Source organism: Anopheles aquasalis, chromosome 3 (genome assembly GCF_943734665.1).
Source record: "Anopheles aquasalis chromosome 3, idAnoAquaMG_Q_19, whole genome shotgun sequence".
NCBI lineage: Eukaryota > Metazoa > Arthropoda > Insecta > Diptera > Culicidae > Anopheles > Anopheles aquasalis.
Genome location: NC_064878.1, coordinates 3,655,648 through 3,675,000, shown reverse-complemented (window position 1 = coordinate 3,675,000; position 19,353 = coordinate 3,655,648). Strand labels below are relative to the sequence as shown.

The 19,353-nt window shown below is 49.8% G+C and overlaps 1 protein-coding gene across 7 annotated transcripts in view; it reads left to right on the top strand.

Moving 5' to 3' along the window:
• The window catches only part of LOC126578180 (small conductance calcium-activated potassium channel protein), a 104,836-nt gene that overhangs the window by 27,560 nt on the left and 57,923 nt on the right, over positions 1-19,353 (top strand). Inside the window, exon 1 of one of the 7 annotated variants that reach the window (XM_050240501.1) lies at positions 7,322-7,603. The exons of the other annotated variants lie outside the window; for them this stretch is intronic. Within the exon in view, the coding sequence (XP_050096458.1) occupies positions 7,547-7,603 (57 nt within the window). The 5' untranslated portion in view covers positions 7,322-7,546. Of the gene's footprint in view, positions 1-7,321; positions 7,604-19,353 lie in introns of those variants that run through there. 7 annotated transcript variants of the gene reach the window in all.

The window sequence follows — 19,353 nt, the reverse complement described above, 5'->3', positions numbered from 1 at the left end:
CATTTTACATCAGTGTCCAATGCTGCTGCTGCTGTGAAGCCACGCGTGTACACCGAAGACAGTTTCACCTTCCACTTTCCTGGCGTTTTCCACCGTTTTCCTGGCCGTGGAAAAGCGAAAAATTTTGACAGCCACTAGGCGCCTCCATTGCGTGGTCTCACGTGGTGGCCGAACGGAACGGAACGGTACGAGAACGCAATCAGGCAGCAGAGTAATAAAACCGAGTGCTAGATACCGAATGTTCCTCAACCAGCGTGGGGCACCTGCACGCCACCGTCGCAGCTCCATTTGTCCGGAGGTCTTCCCGAGTATCGGTAACAATGGACGTCTTTTTCCATTCTCCCTCTCTTTCTATCTCGCTCTCTCTCGCTGTTCTCTTTCACTGTCTCTGTGGTGCTCAAGATATCTCGCTTATTGCGAGCAATATTGTTACTTCCAATTGTGCCACCGTCTCTGCACTCCGCGGCCACGCGTGTCCCTCGTTTGTGTTGTGTTGTGTGTTTCCGTGTCCAATTTTACACACATACACGTACACATGTGCACTGAAAGGAAGAACTAATCTCGGCACTCAAGGTACACCGTTTCAGAAGATGCCGATCTTGGCGTGCCCGTGTATGTGTGCGCGCAGTGGCCAACAACACTTTACTGCAGCATCAGCAACCAAGGCGGTCCACCAACCGACCGAATGGACCGACGGCAGCGATGGTGGCCGCGTAAACGAATTCGACAAACCCCTTGATTGCCTGGCCCCGTGGGAAAACGTCGGGTTGGAATGGCTGGAGAGGCGGGTGATGGCTGCGGGACTACATTATGTGTCGCATCCACCACCCCAGCCAGCCAGCCAGCTGCCCAAATATTTGGTAAAGTTGGCAGAATGGAAGTCTCGCACACACATTGAAGCAAAGTCACCGCGCGACCATCTTTGCTGTTTTCACCATTTTGCGACGTTGCCGTTCGATGACAGAATGCGATGACCCCAGCCACCCTTACACACGATCGATGGTCAAACGTGAAGCAACAACACAAAGCATAAATCGAACCTGGTTTTCCTGGACGGCCTGGCATCGACGTCGGTGGTCACAAAGGTTGGCTCCCGTGACCAACCGCACGGTCATCATCATGATGGCGGTTTCTGTTGTTGTGTTTGCTGGCACCAGCACCACCGCAACCCGTCTCGTGTCTTTGTTTCTTTGAAATTCGCCTCAGAAAACCGAGCACCGAGGACGGAAAACGTGCAAACGAAACTGACCAACGCATTCACGGGCCACGGACTACGTTTGCGGATGGAACTGTCATTTGCAAATGTTGACATTCGGCCAGACAAGCACATCAACATCGCCTGATGGTTTCTTCGTTCGATTTTCCCCGATTTTCCGGTGTAAATGCCTGACCGCGATGAGCGATGAGCGATACCCGAACCTTCCCCAAAAACGACCTCTGGATGAATGATGCGAAAAGATTTTCCTGCCCACCCCCCCCCCCCCCTCCCTAAAAGCATCACACTGTCTGTCCTCTCACGCCCATTATTCATTTGGTTGCACGCGTTGACATGTTTCCCGGCCGGCCTGGCGGCGTGAGGGCGTGCCACATTTACTGAAAAACATCGTCGAGACAGCTCAGTCGACGAGGTCCGTCAAATGATAAGCACCCTCCCCCGCTAGGTCGTTGTGGGCCGTTAAGCGAAAAACAAAGTGCCAGAACAGAACTCATGCTGACCAAAAACGGCCACGTTGGTCTTTGCGCGTATTTTTTCGGTATTTTTTTAATTTTTTCCCGGTTTTCGACGAGGAGCACAATGGCCCGGTCGTTGGTCATTATCAGATCAGAGCTAGCGATCCGGGGGTGCGCGTACAATAGGTAGAACGTCGAATGGATGAGCTTTTCCCTCCGAACGAGTGCCATTGTTTGTCGCGCAAAACTGTAAATCAACGCGGGCTTATGGGGCTGTTTCGTTTAAAAATTGATGGCTGGCTTAACATACGCATTTCTAGTGCTACAATATTTTATTCAACACAAGAAAAGCCTATTCTTGTCGTATTGCCAGTTAGCAATTCAAAACGATCTGCATTTACTATGTTTTTAAAACAGAAAAGCATGAAAATATGTTCCAAACATATTAATTTATGTATTGTAGTGCGATATTAAATGATATAAAAGCAAAATGTATGTTTATGTAACATATGTCCCATGAAATTGTTAAACATTTCAGTACATGTTTCTGAAGCCAAACCTCAAAAATCGAATTCGAATCATGTTTATTTCATTTGGCATAAAAAATGGCACATTGCTGCATTAACCTGACTTTAAAACCAATGCTCTCCGGCCGCATACACCATACTAATATACCATAGGCGGAAGTAGGACATTCCCAATGATTTCATTTCACAAAAACAAGACGAAAAACAAATCTCGAATCACCGCCGAACGCTCGACATTGATTTATACGATTTATTTTGAAAAAAAAGTGATGCCACAACGCCACAAAGTCATTGTATATTTAAACAATAATGTCACCGGATTGGTGCAGCCGGGCCAACTCCGGACACGCACCAATCTACTACATCCGTTGCATCCGGTTGATGTTCTTTTTTTTTTGCAACCAAACGACCCAAAAAGTAAAAACAAACGTTCCCTTCTTTTAATTATACTTCACAAACACACCGTACCGAAGAGACCACTACTACCTCCCACCACCCCTCCTTGCGTACTACATTGATCGCGCTTCATGATTTACCGAAGAACACCCGGCACCCGCACCCAGCTCGCGTGCCCGCGCTAATGAATGCAAGCGAAGAAGGAGACTCGATGCCGCGACCAAACAACAAACACAGTGCAACAACACGTACCACACATTTCCTCTACGGTCGGTGTCCTGTCCTCCTCCCTCTCTCTCTCTCTTCATTTTCCATAAATAATATTCATTCCCCAGTCGCTGACAGAGGGAGTGGCAAACCTTGGTGGGGGCCACGGCACGCGTTGCTAGCCAAAATGATAAATGGCGCCGCGACCACAGTCACCGCCAAGAGCGACCAACGGACGGACGCACACATCTCTCTCTCTCTCTATCTGGGCTTCCGATGTAGCATCCGATGATGAAGTGAAGCCCAGCGTGTGTCTCCTTGTGTTTCGCATATTTTTGAGGGTGTAAACAATTTTTACTTTTACCATCTCCGTCCATTTAATTTCGCGAACCTCCTTCCCTCCGCTGTCCCGTACCGGCCGGTTGGCTGGCGTGCTAGAAAAAACATGAGAGCGACCGACCGTGGAGCCTTTGAAATGTAGACTACGATGCGCTTGGAAGGTTTCTGCTAGCTCGGTATTACAGTGGCTTCCACGGCCACACCAGCAGCGAACGAGCGGAAACTCAATAATGGTCACGTGACGCCATGACTAGGACACGGCACCGAACAACGGAGCATGTTTTCATTATTTCAATTCCACCGAAAAAGCAAAAAGGGGGAAAACATCAGGCTACCACTCGGCAGTTAATCGGATTGTCTTAAGAAACGAAACCCGGCCAACCGGGTCGTCGTTACCGTGACGCTATCTCACTGGACCACATTCACAGCGGCCAGTGGCATTCCGTTGCCATGATACTGCCGCCTCCACCGAAGCGAACCAATCCAATCGGACGGATTATGATTTGTTTTCTGATTTTGAACATCGACAGCACACTGCCGAGAGAGAGAGAGAGAGAGAGAAGGACAACGGTTTCATGTGAACGAGCTTCTTGGCACCGGACACACCGGAAACTCTTGCTTCCTTCACTATCGATCGATCGATCGTCCCCAGGCCCAGCCAGGCCACTGCCTGTTCCGTGGGTGGAGGAAAGAGGGGAAGTGGATTGTGCCGTATGTGCGGTCATGTAAGCCACCCAGAAACCACTTCAATCAACTAAAAATAACTAAAACCACATCAGAACCCTCGACGGGGTCTCGACTACTCCTTCTTCTTCTTCTTCTCTCTCTCTCACACTTTCTCTCCGTCGTCTTCGAGTTTGATGTAATGCTGCCAGCATAATGGTGCCAGGGGATGAAATATGTAGACTGCCCTCCCTCCACTCCCTCAGGATCGGGAAAGCTGATAAGCGGCACTTCATGTTTATTTAGATTAGGCCACAGACCGCACAGTGACGCGTGTGGTGTTGGCGCCACCACCGTATGCAAAACCCAAACACTGGAAAGCCACACATACTCATACAGGCGCGCACCCAGCTGGTACGATGGGATTATGTTGCTTCAGCGGACGACTTGTGGGAGGCGGGGTGGGAAGGACAGTAGTGGCTGCTGTGGTGAGATGACGCCGCCGAAATCTGTGCCAAGCTCTGGTGGTACTAGGCGCCTCCATTCGAGTGGTTGCCCAGCATATGTTACGTCGTCTGGTGGCGCCAAAGCCATGGTGAAATGAATTTGCGCTGCTGCTGTGGCTTGACTTTGCATTATGATGACTTCACTTCGCAGCCGAAAGTTGTCCAGCTGGTTTGGCCTCTTTTGGGTCGACTAGGAGTGCATACGGACTGATAACACCCATATAAGCAAGGGACCCGTTGGACCGATGGGAATGCATGCAAGCCGGCTCCTCCTCACCAGCAGCATATTTATTAAAAATTACTTGCGATCCAGGGCAGACAGGCGAAGAAGGAGGAGTGAACTGGCTCCAATCTATCCATCAAAGGTCACTGCAACGGAGCAGCAGTTGCTTTTCGGGAGGGAAAGTTCTGTTCACTTCCATTGACTGGCATGTCATTTTTGGGATGGAAAATGGGAAACTGTGTCCGAGGAAACTGTTTTCCAAGGAAACTAATTAAAACCCATATCAATAGCGAAGCTGCAAAGTGCCACTCACAGTCACTCACAAATCGCCACCACTTCCCATTCCGTTGACTCGCCACACCGCCAGCACAATGTGGACGAGGATGCCATGCCCAGCGGCCACCACCACCACCACCACCACATTATGGCTTAATTCGCTTGGATGCGCTCGCTCGTTCATTGTTAAGCTTATCTCGCCAGCTTGCGGTTACAACATTGATGCGCTACCTTTGTGTGCGTGCGTGGGCGAGAGGGAAGTGGCCCAAGTGGCATTAGAATGCAGCCGCTGGTCAACATGGTCGCTTGTGGTCGTTGCCTAACACGGCACGGCACAATGCCGGCACTGGAATGGACAACTTTTATCGCGCGACAAACACTTGTGTGCCCCTTGCGTCCAGCCTTGCGTCCCGTTGTGCTCGTCCACCTTCCCGGTTGGCATGTTATAATTAAAAACTTTATCACACACCCGGGCACACGTGCCGGGGACTAGCTTTTGTGATGTTAATTTGTAGCAAGCCTTCAAACATTGAAGCGAACAGTGGTCCGATTTTCCGATGCACAATTCCACGAAACGCCATTCATTCATTCTGACAGCACTCGCAGGCCAGGTTTGACGGGGGGATTTCACAATGAAACAACTGTAAATTTGCTCCACTATCCTCCTGTCGCTGCCTTTCACAAGCAGTTCAGCGGATAATGGATCAGGATCGGGGCACGTGCCCAATTCTCGGAATCTCGGTCTACGAAACAGTCTCGGGACGTCAGCCCAACGACGACGAGGCGAGTTCCATCATCAATTCATTAGAGAGCCTCTTAAATGAGTGATGGAGCGTGTCGGGGACGCGGCACTAACCCCTTTTTCGCTGGGGCGAGTGAAAAACTAATGCGCAATACCATTAGTGCTGGTAAAGTCTCGCAGTAGTTCCATACCATTACTGAACTCGACCTCTTCTCTCTCTCTCTCTCTATCTCACACTCTCTTTGTCTCTTGCTCTCTCTGTCTCTCCCTCTTCTCTCTGTTTAAATTTCTTTGAAAATTTCGATTGTCATTCGAGCAGATTTTCCGGTTTTTCAAAACAAAGAAAATGAAGCTGTGGTGGTATCGCTCTTTCAGTTCCTCTCTTTACATTTTGAGCAGTATGACCCCGTTGTTTCCTCCTTCCGTCCTTGCGTGTAGCAGTCGATGTAGATGTAGATTCGTTTCGTCACCACCACTCGTTGCTACTGGGTGGTATTACATTTCCAAACCATTTCCTGCTCGCTCTCACCCTGTCCTCTGATCTAGAGTAGAGTGTAAACCTCCCGTGCCCTCCCATTCGTTCTACTTTTCATTCGATTCCATTTCCCTCCCCTTTTCTGTATAATCTAATGAGTGCGAAAAGCGCCAAGCCGGTGCCACCGTGTTTCGACAGCGCGAGGAAAACCGAAGGAAAAACGCGACACTCCACCTTTTTTTTTGCTATTGCATTGCGCGCTGCACCACTCGTTGCTCGTACCGCACACGAAATATGATTCAATTAAAATGTAATTATTAAACTAACGGCGATGCGCGGGAGCTGAAGCCGGGAGTGGAGTGTGATAGTGGATGGCTCCCTGGGCGAGCGTTGTGGACCGTGATTTAATGGCATTACACGTGCCACACTCCAGGTATCCGCCTGCTTCTGTGTTGCTCTGTTAATTCCCTCCTGTAACGATTTGTAATGAGCTTCGTCGAGTCGACGGAATCGTGACGCCCCACGCGAATGTCGAGGTCCCACGCCAAAGCTGTCATCACTGGGTCACCAACGCAAAGTGCTCGTTTGCGTTTGAGTCGGGCAGTCAGGCAAAGGCAAACGCGGAGGGGGTTTGCATTTTCGATTGCATAAAAATCTTCCTCTTAACGACTGTCGAGTGCTTGCTGCGCTCTTCTGACCCTCTTACTGGTGCGGTTGCTCTGGGGACGGACTCTCGGTTGACAGAAGGTGACTCCTGTGAACCATTACTTCGCTAGAACGGACCGGAGAAGTGCCAGAGAGAGAGATGACTGACCCAGCGATGCGAAACGAACAATTGTAAACTTAAGAGCAGAGTGTGTGTCTCGGTTTGTGTTGTGTGGGAGAGTGCATTGGATGATCCTTCGTTGCTTCACCAAACACGACAACTTTTCCATCGGCTCTCCAATACACGCCACTGTTCCCCAAGCTGGTCTACTGCAACTGTTTGTTTTGGTTTCCTTTTTTTTAATCCAGTACATCACAATACACTTTAAAAGGAGCGTAGGAGGAGGGAAGCGATGCTGAAAGCTTTGGCGACGACTTTCGAATCAACTCCCAAGTGGCTGCGCAAACTACCCTTAGAACACTTGGGCTTGGCACTCCCGGTCTCACAGCTTCCCACAGTTCACAGTTCGTTAGTTCGCTGCTCGTTCGCGATTGCCTCGAGTGACGCCCGGAGCCGAAAACGGCAGCTTTAGAGCTAACAAACCAACAACATCAACAACCACAACAACAACAAAAACAGCCAACAGCCAACAAATTGACAACAGATCGCGAATCGCGCACACGCGCACCGACAGAGCACGAGAGGGGGCGAGGCAAACCCGCGGCAACCTCACCTACACCTCACCTGACCAAGTCTCGTCTGCCCCAAAAAAAAACACAACACACTCACCGACACCGACCGTGACAAGTGTGACACGCTACGGCCCAAAAAACCTCCCCGCTTTCACGTAACCGAACCCCACCGCTTTAGACAAAATGGCCACCAAGTACGGCACGCAAATACTCTACACCCGATCGCGTACCACGATCAAGGTAAGTTTACTTCAACACCGTTCCATACCTGGAGTGCGATTTTAGTGTCCAAAAGTGTATCGAGAGTTCCAATTCCATCCTCCCACCGTATTCCCAAAATCCCAAGGACATTGGTCTGGTCCTGATGTAGAACTTTACCTCAAAATTTGTCACTCAAACTGGACAGTGATTTGGCCGTAAACGTAGTGTTTGTGAAAATTCTGTGCGATTGTTGTCCCATTGAATCTTCCTTCGGTATTATCCAATTGGTATTTTACCTTCCCAGTAAAAGAGTGCTCGAGCATTTTGTTAAGAAATCTTTTATCAATTTTGTTGTTCCTCTACTCCCTGTAACTTTTTTTCCTATCTCTTCTATTTTCTCTACTCCCTCGCTCTATCACTAATCATGTGTTTGGTAGCGTTATCGAAAGCACTTTCGTCGAGAAGGACGATAAACATTGCCAAGTGCTCAGTTGTAACCCGGCAGTTGAAGTAAACTTAAATACATCACCTACAAAACCCTTGCGCACACGCAGACAGACAAACACACCAAAAAAAAACCCCCCGCTACTGAACCATCTGTGTTGATCCTTCCTTAGTGTGGACCAAGAGGTACGTAGTGAACTCCTGCTGAGACTGCTAGCCAATATGTTATGCTCAGATCGCTCATGCTTCAACACACGCCCAGCAGAGCTGGCATTTAGTTGTGGTGTCCACCGATTGTTCCGCCTTTCATTTCATTTACCTAGTTATTAAAGTGCTACGAAATAGCTGCGTTACGCCATGTTTTCTCGCCTCATTTTGCCAGATTTTCCTTCTTTTAAAGCCACCGCCACTGATAATGCAAATGCGGTCTTATCATTAAACTCATTCGCGCGCGAGGCTCAAAACGAAACGAAAGTTCAAAAGACCACTTTTTCTCGAACAACAATTTCAAAACTTCCAACCACCCGAGCATACCCACCCTGCAAGCAGCACCGTTTCAAGCTGGCTGTAGCGGATGCAAAGCGTTCTCGGTTCGTTCGCTTGCGGCATTACTTTCATCGCCAGCAGCCGGAAGCCGGAACCAGCCGGGGCCAGCCGGCAAAGGTTCACCTTCGTGCAAAAGATAAAGGGCGAAAAGCGACAACCTGTCAAACGTTAAAAAATATAAAATACTCCGTTCCGGCCCGGTACAGACGACACCGGGAGGCTCATACACACTCGGCAAACGGTAGCAGCATCGCATCACGGTGCTGCGAACTGCGTTTACGCCCGCTTCCGGTGCAGTCACGTGGAAGGGCACGGTGGTGGTTGTGGCGATGGTGGTTCACATGTATCCTCTTCGCATAATTATAATCTTGGCTCGTATGTCTGCGCGTTTTATTTTTTTTGTATGAGTTCGAACAGAAGGGCCCCGCACACCATGTGCAAGCATGTTTTCCGTTTTTCGCTTCCGTTTCCTCCATCCGGACCGAAGCGAAGCCAAAGGTGGAACGCTGAGGCTTATTTGGTTATGGCAGCCGGGTTTTCAAGATGCTGAGCTCAGGCTTACCAAGTCGTGCAGAGGGTGGGGCGTTGCTTGTTGAGGCCAGCCAAGGCCAGAGCAAACGAAGAGGAAAGTAAAGCATGAAGAGACTGCTTCAATGTTATGATAAATTGGCTCGAAATTGCTTTCCCAAACGAACGAACCAGCGATCAAGCGAAGGGGAGAAAGGTTCGTTTTCCCTTTTCCCCTTGTTTTCTTTCCAACGGAGCGTGCATGCATGAGCGCGTCTCCTTTCCTTGTGGCATTGTTGGTAATGAGTATGTAATTAAGCATTTCATGCTGCCAGCATCATTCGAGCGTCCTTTCGGTACGGAACGCTACCGAAGGAAGTCTTGTTTATGTGTTTTATATCGATTTTTTTAAAGATCAGTTTCGTTGATTATTGCGCCTCAATTCGCGCGATGATTACGTCGCGGCAATTGGCTGGTAATCATGTCAACGTAAAATGATAAGCTAGAAAGTGATAAACACGACAAGGAAGCCAAAAAGCTTGTCATTTTATCGTATCAGGAATTATAAAAAAAACCTGCGATTTTGATGCATTGTAGAACAAAGTCCTCTCTCGCCATTTACCGAGCAAAATCCATGCCAATCCGCTTACGATTACATGCTCCAGGGCCATCAGATCACCAATTAGCACACGGGCCTGCGCTTCGTTTAATCAAAGCAACGGCGGTGCACCAGATAATCAATCGATGCGCACCGGTGCATGCAGCGGCATACAAAACAACAAAATGGCCAACGAACGCTTTTAGAAAACCCATTACAGGCCCTCACCATTGATCCCGGTCGGTGGAGAATGGAGATTTGAGCGGGCAAAGCTACCGGATAGCGCGCTTTCGAACAAAACGAAAATGGCCAACCAAGTGCGGCAGCATTATCGCGCCATCGAATTGAATCGCAATCAACGCACGAGTATGCGTTTGGTGCAGGTGCATCGGAATACATAACGTCCGTTGTTTGGTGGGAACGAGTGAGAAACCGGACCGGCAATGATGACTATCCATCAATCAATCAGTGCTACCACCACGGTATCGGGCCCTCGATCGAGAATCCTTTCGAAGCACCGACGGTCCACTAAAAGGGGCTCATTCCCCCCCAACCATTTTCCGGAAGGGCGGTCGCCCGTTGGTGCCGTGCGATAGTTTTAATTAATTTTAAAGCAGATTAAAACACTCCGCAGGGTTGAGTGGTGCGGCCGCGTTCGATTGGATTAATTTGTTCAACGCCTCCGAGGGGAACCAATTCGACGCTTTGTTCCGGAGGCCATTGATAAGGGTCGATTGGACGATCGTAGCTGTGGTGCCTTTAACAGGGGATCGCTTTAAAACGATGACGTCCAGCTGAGTGAATTTTGTAGTGAATTTCACCTTCAATAAATTCTGGTTTCTTCGTGAGCTTAAAACTCCTCTTGAAACAAGGTTTTAGTAAATGAAATGTTCAATGATTCGAAGAAAAACGTGCGGTCGAACGTGCAAATACGTCAACCACCGGTAAAACATCACTTTCCAGTGGCTTCATCGAAGTGAAAACTTTATCGCAATATATCGAAAAAGTCCTATATCGAATGTAACTCGCAACACTTGCACAAACTGCACGGATTGCACATGTATCACGGTCCTCTTCTGACCTCCAGTCCAGACTGACCTGGGAGAGCGTAGTTCAACTTTCCACGTTAACCCCCGTGGCTAGTATCGTTCGACAGCACACCGGATCCTGCCGAAAGTTCCCTCGGTGGCACCCTCGAAAAGTTATCAGACGCTCACCTATTCACACGAGAAACTCGGTCGAGAACGAGGTAACGGCGAGGTGAACACGAACGAAACGGTGCACAGCAAAACTTGGCCAGGGCGCAAAACGATACAATGAAGTGCCTCAAGGTGCGAAGCAACTCCTGCTGTCGAGATGTAAGAGTACAGTACAGGGCAACCTAAACTTTCCTCCTAGCAGCATCCCATTTGGTTATCTTAATCGCACCAAATCTAAGACACACATACACTCGTTTTTTTATCCATGGGAACACCTTGAAGACACTACGAAGAGATTGCAAGTTTACAGGGGTCCCGCCCCACCCCTCAGATAACAATCGATTGTCGGACAAAATCTGGTGCAACCAAAGAACCGAGTTGTCTTGTACAACTTTGCTGCCCCGCTGGGGCCGTGTCAGGTCGGGAGTTATGTTGGTTTAGTTAACCGGCGTCACCCCAGCCAGCAACCAGGTCAGCACGTCACCCAAGCCCAACCGTACCAGGGAGTTGAAAGTTCATAAACAATTCACCGGCGACGGAAGAAGTGACACTTTCTATTATGTTCCCAGCCATTTTTTTCATCTTCTGTGTGACCCACGGATCGAGTTACAACCCGGCAGGCTGGAGGCCACTCTGTTCCCTGGGAAAACACAAACTCTAGGCCATGCCATCCAAAAATACTTCCTTTTTGTTATGCAACATGATTCCGGGAATGTGGAATCGACAGGCTAGACAATGGAGCTTGCGTTCCGCCGTGACCTACGACTTCAATTCCGAATGGAACAATAGAATTTTATTCAATTTCCACATTGCAAATCACAAATGGAAGGTGGGGGCGATTGAACCGAGCGGGTGCGGACCGTCCCTGAGCACCAATCAGGAAGTCCTTCAGTTCGTCGTCGGTACTTGGGTAACAAATATGGATTAAGCTCGGCCCGGCTTGCGTTGCACATTGACATTTTACAACCCACCGGCCATAGGGGTCGTTTGGATTTATCCACGTACCCGTCTACCCTTCTTCTCTGTTCTTTCTCTCTCTCTCTCTCTCTCTCTCTCTCTCTTTGAAGACACAATCGAATCCGAGTACGAGGGGCCCGAGATTCGATTATGCAGTAGAACGAGCGCGAACGTCGCTCCCCTTCCGAAAGACGCTCGCTCGCTCAGCCTTCGAATAAGCTGCGATATCTTACGCCAAATCGCGCGCGCATTACCATTTACTACCACAATCATCATAACAATAATTTCTTCTTGCACCATAACTCCGTCGCGTGCCACTTGTTTGTTGCTCGAAGCACCCCTTTTTACCTTCCCTTTCGTGGCCCGTTCTCGGTACCAAAGGGAATTCCGATGGGCCATGCCATCGCTCTTGCTCATCTGTCCTACGGACCCTCCCCCCGCAAAAGCCATCGCCCCTTGGGTTCTCACTAGAAGAAGCTTATTAGCCTGAGACAGCGACCGACCGAGGGTCATGAGACTAACCGGTGATCCTTCGCGGTGGCTATCGAGATGTTCAACCAAGCGGAGAGCGAGAGAGAGAGCCGCCTGCGAAGGCTCAATCGTTCGATCGGAGGCGAAAAACGAAGAAAAGCGAGTGCTCCGGCCTGGCTTTAGAACTTTGGCCATCCTGCGGTCCTGCAGCATCCGAGGCCACGTTACTCCCCGGGCTTCTTCTATTACCATAAATTGCTGGCCAAATGAAACCGAAACTGCCACACGGGACATGGCCATCCTTTCGCGTGTGTGTTGTTTGTGCGCCGAAAAGACGCTCCAGCACCAGAAAAATGTGCTCTAGTGTGGCACCGTGCACTGTCCGTAACGGAAAGCAATGGAAAGTAACGAGCAAACAGCGCCGGATCGATTGCGTTCTACTTGGTTGGATCTTGGTGCGGTCAGTTCGATGCTCGGTGCCAAACTTTTCACATCCACCGCGACGGGGACTGTAATGAAATAGTTTGTTCGACGAGCTCATCATTCCAACACCATTGCTCTTCGCGCTTTCTGTGTTCGTACCTAATTGGCAACGGCTCCGTTGTCGCTAGCTTTGCTCACTTCATTGCGATTTCACATTAGAGCAACTTCTCCAACTGTTTCCGATGTGCGATGGTCCGCCATGTCGCCAAGTGGTCGCCAGGTTCTCGCCTCGATTCGAGGACATCGGAACGCACACTAACTCGCTCGCTATCCGCCTGTGTCGCTTTCGGTGTCGGTGTTTTATTTCCAACCTTCTGAAGGCGCGCACCATGCGCCATGTTCACTCATGCACGAATCTGCGAGCGACGCACCGGAGCACGATACTGGTGGTGGTGGCGGTGGAGAAGGCTTCGAAAGGCGAAAGGGCAACGAAATAAATAAAGTCATAAATTCCGGCGACCAATTTCGTTACGGGCGGTTCTCACGCCCCCGCGCGTACCTCTCTCTCTCTCTCTCTGGCCCCGCAAGTGGTACGGTCGAGACGAAGATAATGCTTTCGATGCCGCAGGCGATGGCGAATGGCAGCGAATGGCGCTCGCGTATCTCGTTCCCAAGAGACAAGAATGGTGAAGCTCCGGTGGAATCTCGGTAGCTACGAGTTGGCGCCGGTGTCGCACGGGGGTTTTGCTACCACGATCAAGACGCCAGTTCAAGTTGTAGAAACTCATGTCGAAAATGAATCTCCTACCGCATCCGCTCCAGTTTCTTGTCATGAGCAGAGGAATCAAAAGGCGAATACCTTTGATCGTACTTGCCTCAACTTTCAGCCGGAAGAATGTGCATCTTCCGAGGACAGCAACTGTCATGAACACTAGCCTCCACAAGCGCAGTAGTAAAACTTGATCTGAATGTTTTGAAATAGTCGAGAGATACTCTACGACTTTTGCCAATGGCCCCGAATCATCTTCATGGCAAAGGAAGACATTGCAGCCACAGCTAAACGGCATCTTCTGTCGCTGGTTATAGATGCGACGTGCGCAGTCGGGCGTGAAATCAAATCTCAGCTAATTGTGTGCGCCCATAAGCACCGCCGACCTGAACCTTGACCTGCCGGCACATCAGTGTCATCTGCCCCCCCGTTCCGCCCCGTGCCCGAACAGCGAGATCTTAAATTAGTTGCAGTCCTTGGGCCATAAGACAATGGCGGGATCAGGCTCGTAAATCTAACCAGCTCAAAGTATCCAATTTCCTGCCAAACGCAGAGTACGTCTTCGGCTTCCTTAAACCACTGGCCCTGGCTGGCTGGCTGGCTGGCCGTACCATGGAATCCTCCATCAGCTGGGGCTTACTGTGAAGATACGGATGGATGTATCTTCCTCTTTTTCCCTTTCTCGTTCGTGGAGAACGAGTCGATTTTTAAATCCACAAGACGAGAGCAGAAACGTCATCTGGCCGGGCGCCTTGCCCTGTCTCATCGCTCAAGCATCAGTGAGAGTGGGAGGGTGGCTGGTTTGAGGTGGGAGGGTCTGACCTGACAAGATGATTGAGTATTGAGCCGCCAGCGATCCGCCACGCTACCGTCTGCAGTCAATCGATGCAATCAAACTGTATGGCGTAATAAAACCAACGATGCGCCCTGGCTGACGTGGCCTCCGACCACCCCCACCCACACTCCCACCTCCTGGGTCGGATCGCGAGTCGAAGGCGAGCAAGGATTGCTCCACTTGCCCCGATGAGCCGGAGAAGGGTTCCGTTCCGTTCACTCGACACGACTCGAGACTCGACGTAAAAAAAAAAACCTAATTTCAATTGCCTGCCGTGACGCCGTTCCTTCCCTGTTGAGCCACTCATCAATCAGCACCGGAGAACACACACGTCTTAGCCGACCAGCGGGGCCACACGGTGTCATAAAGCGACGTGCTGGGAGGGCAACGAGAGTGAGGAGCGGTTTTATGCCACTCACGATGCTCCATAAACTCACGATGCGGGAATTGAAATTGAATTTAAAGAATATTACGACGCTGGACGTTGGACTTAACTCTTCACTCTCGCCCAGCGCACCGCCCAAGAACGATGGCGCGATGTAAATCGCCACCACACCGGAAACAACGCCACACCACAGACACCAAGATGCAGTGGCGCAGTGATGTCTGAAGGACACGCGCGGGACTCGCGCTTAACTGCGTAGCCGCCGATGGCGATTGGAAACTTGGTCCCGGGTGCCGCGACCGGCCTTTCCAATGCAATTACCGTCTGGCAAATGGAGTTTTTCGGAATCCCATAATACTTCCCCCGTGTGCCAACCACTTGCTGCACCTTCTGCACTGGCTGGGGGCAACTTTTCTCGTCAACCAACTCGTCGGACGTCGGCGAGTTCGGTGCAAAAGTTTTTTGTCAGATTATTACAGCTACGGCTCCCCGAGCCGGGTAAGATTGTTTTCCTCTTCCGTTTCTTTCTTCGCGTTCTTCTTCGTTCTTCGGAACACTAAAAGCCTCCACGTAGGGCACTGTTGGATGGGCTTCTGCGTAGTTCCTTGGAAGTGTTGGGTAGTCATCGCTTGACAAATGCTATCGAGCATCTTTGCACACACAATCTCGCAGACCAGACTCGCAGACCCGCGGCCCGTCATCCATCAGCCTAGTGCGGACGGCCCGGGGGGCTTAGTGCCACTGATGAGCTATGATTTGCCTTTTCTGCTCCACAGTGCGATGGACTAATGAGGAAACAATAAACTGCTAGCAAAGGCATCGGCGCTTCTGGGACCGGGCGTTGAACGATCGATCTGGATTTGAGCGAACAACGTTGGTGGATAATTGGAAGCAGAGAGAACCGGTCCACCTAATTAAGTACTCAACTTCAACGTCCGCGTCCAACGTGATACGAGTTGCTGTGGACTTCAGGGACGAAAACGAACCAATAATAGGCGACCAATGCGTCCACCGCAGACACGAATGTTGAGTGTTTTTTTTTTGTTCAAGCTCGTGCAAGTGAAGCGGCGATGGGACCCATTATTAGTCATCGTGACAAAAATTAATGTCCCCATCAAGTGTGGACCCTCCTGCGGTCGGTGGTCATATTTACCGCACCGACCCCGGCTCTCCCTCCTCCGATAGCTGAAGCAAATTAATCAGCAAAAAGGCTTTCGACGATTTCGAAACCCTTCTAATGGGGAGCCTCTGGAGATGGAATTAGAATGGGAGTCCACCAGTCCAGTCGCCAGTCCCAAAAACGGGCTAGACAACGATTAGAGCGCGAGACGGGGTTGGGTCAAACCCAGGCCGGGTTGACAAAATTCTCCCTTCCACGCGAGGTAGCGGTTTGATTATTAGATCTCCCGCTGTTGTCCCACTAGTCGGACGCCTGGCGGAGGCTTTTACTGGCTTAGAATTGATGGCCACGACGTGCACGCACGCGGACGATTCCATTTCCGTTTTTACGTTCAGTTCCTTAAGGGTTTCGATCGATGGATGCTTCACCACAAATGAGTGAACCGGGCTGATCATTACCCAAATACTGGCTGCAGCGGCCATTAAATGTCTCACATTGGAGTAAAGTGCTCGAATGTTCGTGGCGCGAAAGAAGCGGAGACATCTTTATCTCAACATCATTGTGATCATTGAGAGCTCGGCGGTTTTTTTTCACTTCCATCCCTCAGAAGTAGTACTTTAATCGCACACCGCACTCAGATGTCACTAAATGTCATTTGAAAGAGAGGACACAGCCAGGGGCGGGACACCATTGCAGGCGCATTGCATCGATGGCGTTCGCTGCATGGTCCGGCAATCGACGGTGAAATTATGATTGATTGACCAGAGGCCACCCAAGGTTCCCGGTGACGGCTCACTGTGATTAATGGGCTTCGATCGGAACTGGACCCGACGCTCCCTTACTGGACCGTCGCGGGATTGTTGTTGTTGTTGAGCATTGCGGTTTGATAAACCGGCCACGGGCTAATTGGACGGTGGGCGGTAAAGGTGGGTCTGGTCGCGCAAGTGTCACGCAACTAGAGGACGCGCCAATGCATAAAAGAAGACTATCTATCATCCTGGCGTCCCTCGCTCACACATCACACTATTCATTTCGAGATCGAAGAGGCGTTTTTCGTAAATCACACACTCTTTTTGTTCAGGTCGTGCCAGGTTTTGGTTGTCTGTCAATTTATCTTCTCGCTTCAGGTTCAGGTAGTCTTCAAGGACTGCTTTGGATCTCTTATTGGCAACACTGGTCTTCAGATAAACACACGGAACCGAGACTAGATGCAATATTTGAACATCTCCAAAGGAACAATTTAAATAAACCATTTATGTACTGAAGTACAACTTGTCGATTAAACAATTCAAAATGTATAAAAATAAACTCAACGTAATGAGACCGAAGCACCAGGTACAACCGGCACGTGGCTCTCAACATTGTTTCAATATATTTAAGCAATGCGGATAACAACAATAATAAACTTGGTAGACTATAAAAGCATTCACCAATTTTCATCAGCATAAACAGCCGCCCCATCTGCCTAAAACTAGCGCCGTGCGAAGCGCACGAAAGGAATCCCTTAATCCTTGCCTCATTTGAATTCGATGTACGCTGCTGTAACATGTTCCTCATTGTTTCCCACCACGCCGTCGACGCCGAATGCTTGCCGGGGTCGTATCGGTGCTGTTCTGGCTCAGTAAACCTGGCCCTTTTTGCGGAGACTGGGCCCCAATTATAAACCCATTCGGAAGCTGCCCGGCCCCTCCCCTCTCTCTCTCTCTCGCCGTTCCGGTACCATTCTGAGCACTTTGATCCTAAGCAAACATATTGAAACAGTTGATTAAACCTGCTCGGTACCAGTAGTAGTAGAAGTAGTGCACGTGTCTTCATGTGTGTATCGACCACACCAGAAAACTCTCACGCTATACACACGTGCTGCTCGTGTGGTCTCCTCACCCGTATCAAAGTTTTTGACGATGAACTTTCCAAACAACATATTTCTCCTGCCTTTCATCGGTATTCACCTTCCCGGGGTGCGCTGACATACGTACTGGCTCGAGTTTCCGATGGAGTTTCCCTGGCCAGTTTCGCCTTTATTTTGAACACTTACACTCAGTCCCTAGCCTTCAGCGAGTTTTAGTTGCACAAGGAGCAGCATGCACAGCAGCATACCGGAATTCTCATGGAAAATGGCGCACCTACCGGTCGGGGGCCGGTGGTTCTTGGTGCGGCCAAACGAATTCCAGCTGATTTCGGGTGATAAACAGCAGCGTGAGGTATGCCTCCGATAAGCGGTTTATTAAATTCTCTCCTGTCACCACTGTCCAACAACATCCTGCCTCGGAATCCAATGCGCACGGAAATGAAAAGTTTTTGGCCCTCGAAACTTTCTAATTAAATGAAAAGTGCCGTGGCTGCCATACCGGTTGCCAGTTTGCATTAGAACGAACCGCGCGAGAAGGCATCCACCGAAACCCCATCAACCAACACTTTGTTTAATTAAATCAAGACTCCACCTAGCTTGACACGTCCCGCAAAAACAGCGGTATACAGCTTGACCCGCATTAGACCCTCAGCTTCGAGCTGCTTCTGGTGAAAGGATTTGCGAAAAGTGCTCCGAAAGTGGCCAGCTTCTGTGGTCAATCTCGAAGGAGCTAAAAGGATTCCCGAGCCCCGAGCCACAACAACAACAACAACAAGAGTCGATCCGTCATCCGGCCTCGCTGGCAGGAAGATCATGCTCTCGGGCACTCTTGAAAGAAGGACTTTAAGACTGTTGTTTGTTTGTCGAAAAGTGTCGCCCATAAAATCGACACCAATAAACTGCTCCACTCTCAAAATGTCCTCCCCGGATCGCGCCCCCCTGTCTCGCGACGCTTCATCTTGCAATGGATCCCATAAATCCTTTTCCACTTAAGGCAAGAAGCCCTCGGCGTCCCGCTTTCGAACGCCATTGGTTGGTCGGTCGGTTCGGTTCGTCGGTGCTTAACGCAATCGCTCACTGGAAGAGCCCTCGCTTACCGAGCTGCAGGGATCGTAAATTAAATTTAGTGTGTACTCAAAACCAATCATGCCCCGGTACCTTGCGATGGCGGAGAGGGAGAGCGCGCGGGGTGAAGGCGAAGAGGAAGCCACACATCGAGAGGTCAGAAAGCGGGTTAATAACAGGATCGGGCTACAACCCCCCGGAGTTATGGAGTGCGTGATTTTTATTTGCATTCCACACATACAGGAAAACAATGATCGTAAAACTATATGTAGAGTATCGTTGGCACAGACAGCGAGCCACTCGCTGATAAACAATGGCTGCCGTTAGTGGTTAAGGCAGCATGGATGCGCTTTAAAATGGTGCACACTAGGCACCAGTAGCCAGCAGTGTATCACCACAAAATGAGCGTTTTATTATGGTGGATATCAAGGAATTATTTATTTGTTTTTGCTGTTTATTCGTTGGTGCTCGATGGAAATAATTTATTAAATTGAAAGTGAAAGACTGCAAGTGCACTCGCTCACCAAGGTGATTGACTGCAGTTGATCCAGAAATCGCAGTTTGAACACTTTTTGTGAGTAGATTACTCATCTATTGATTGGGATGATTGCAACAGAACGA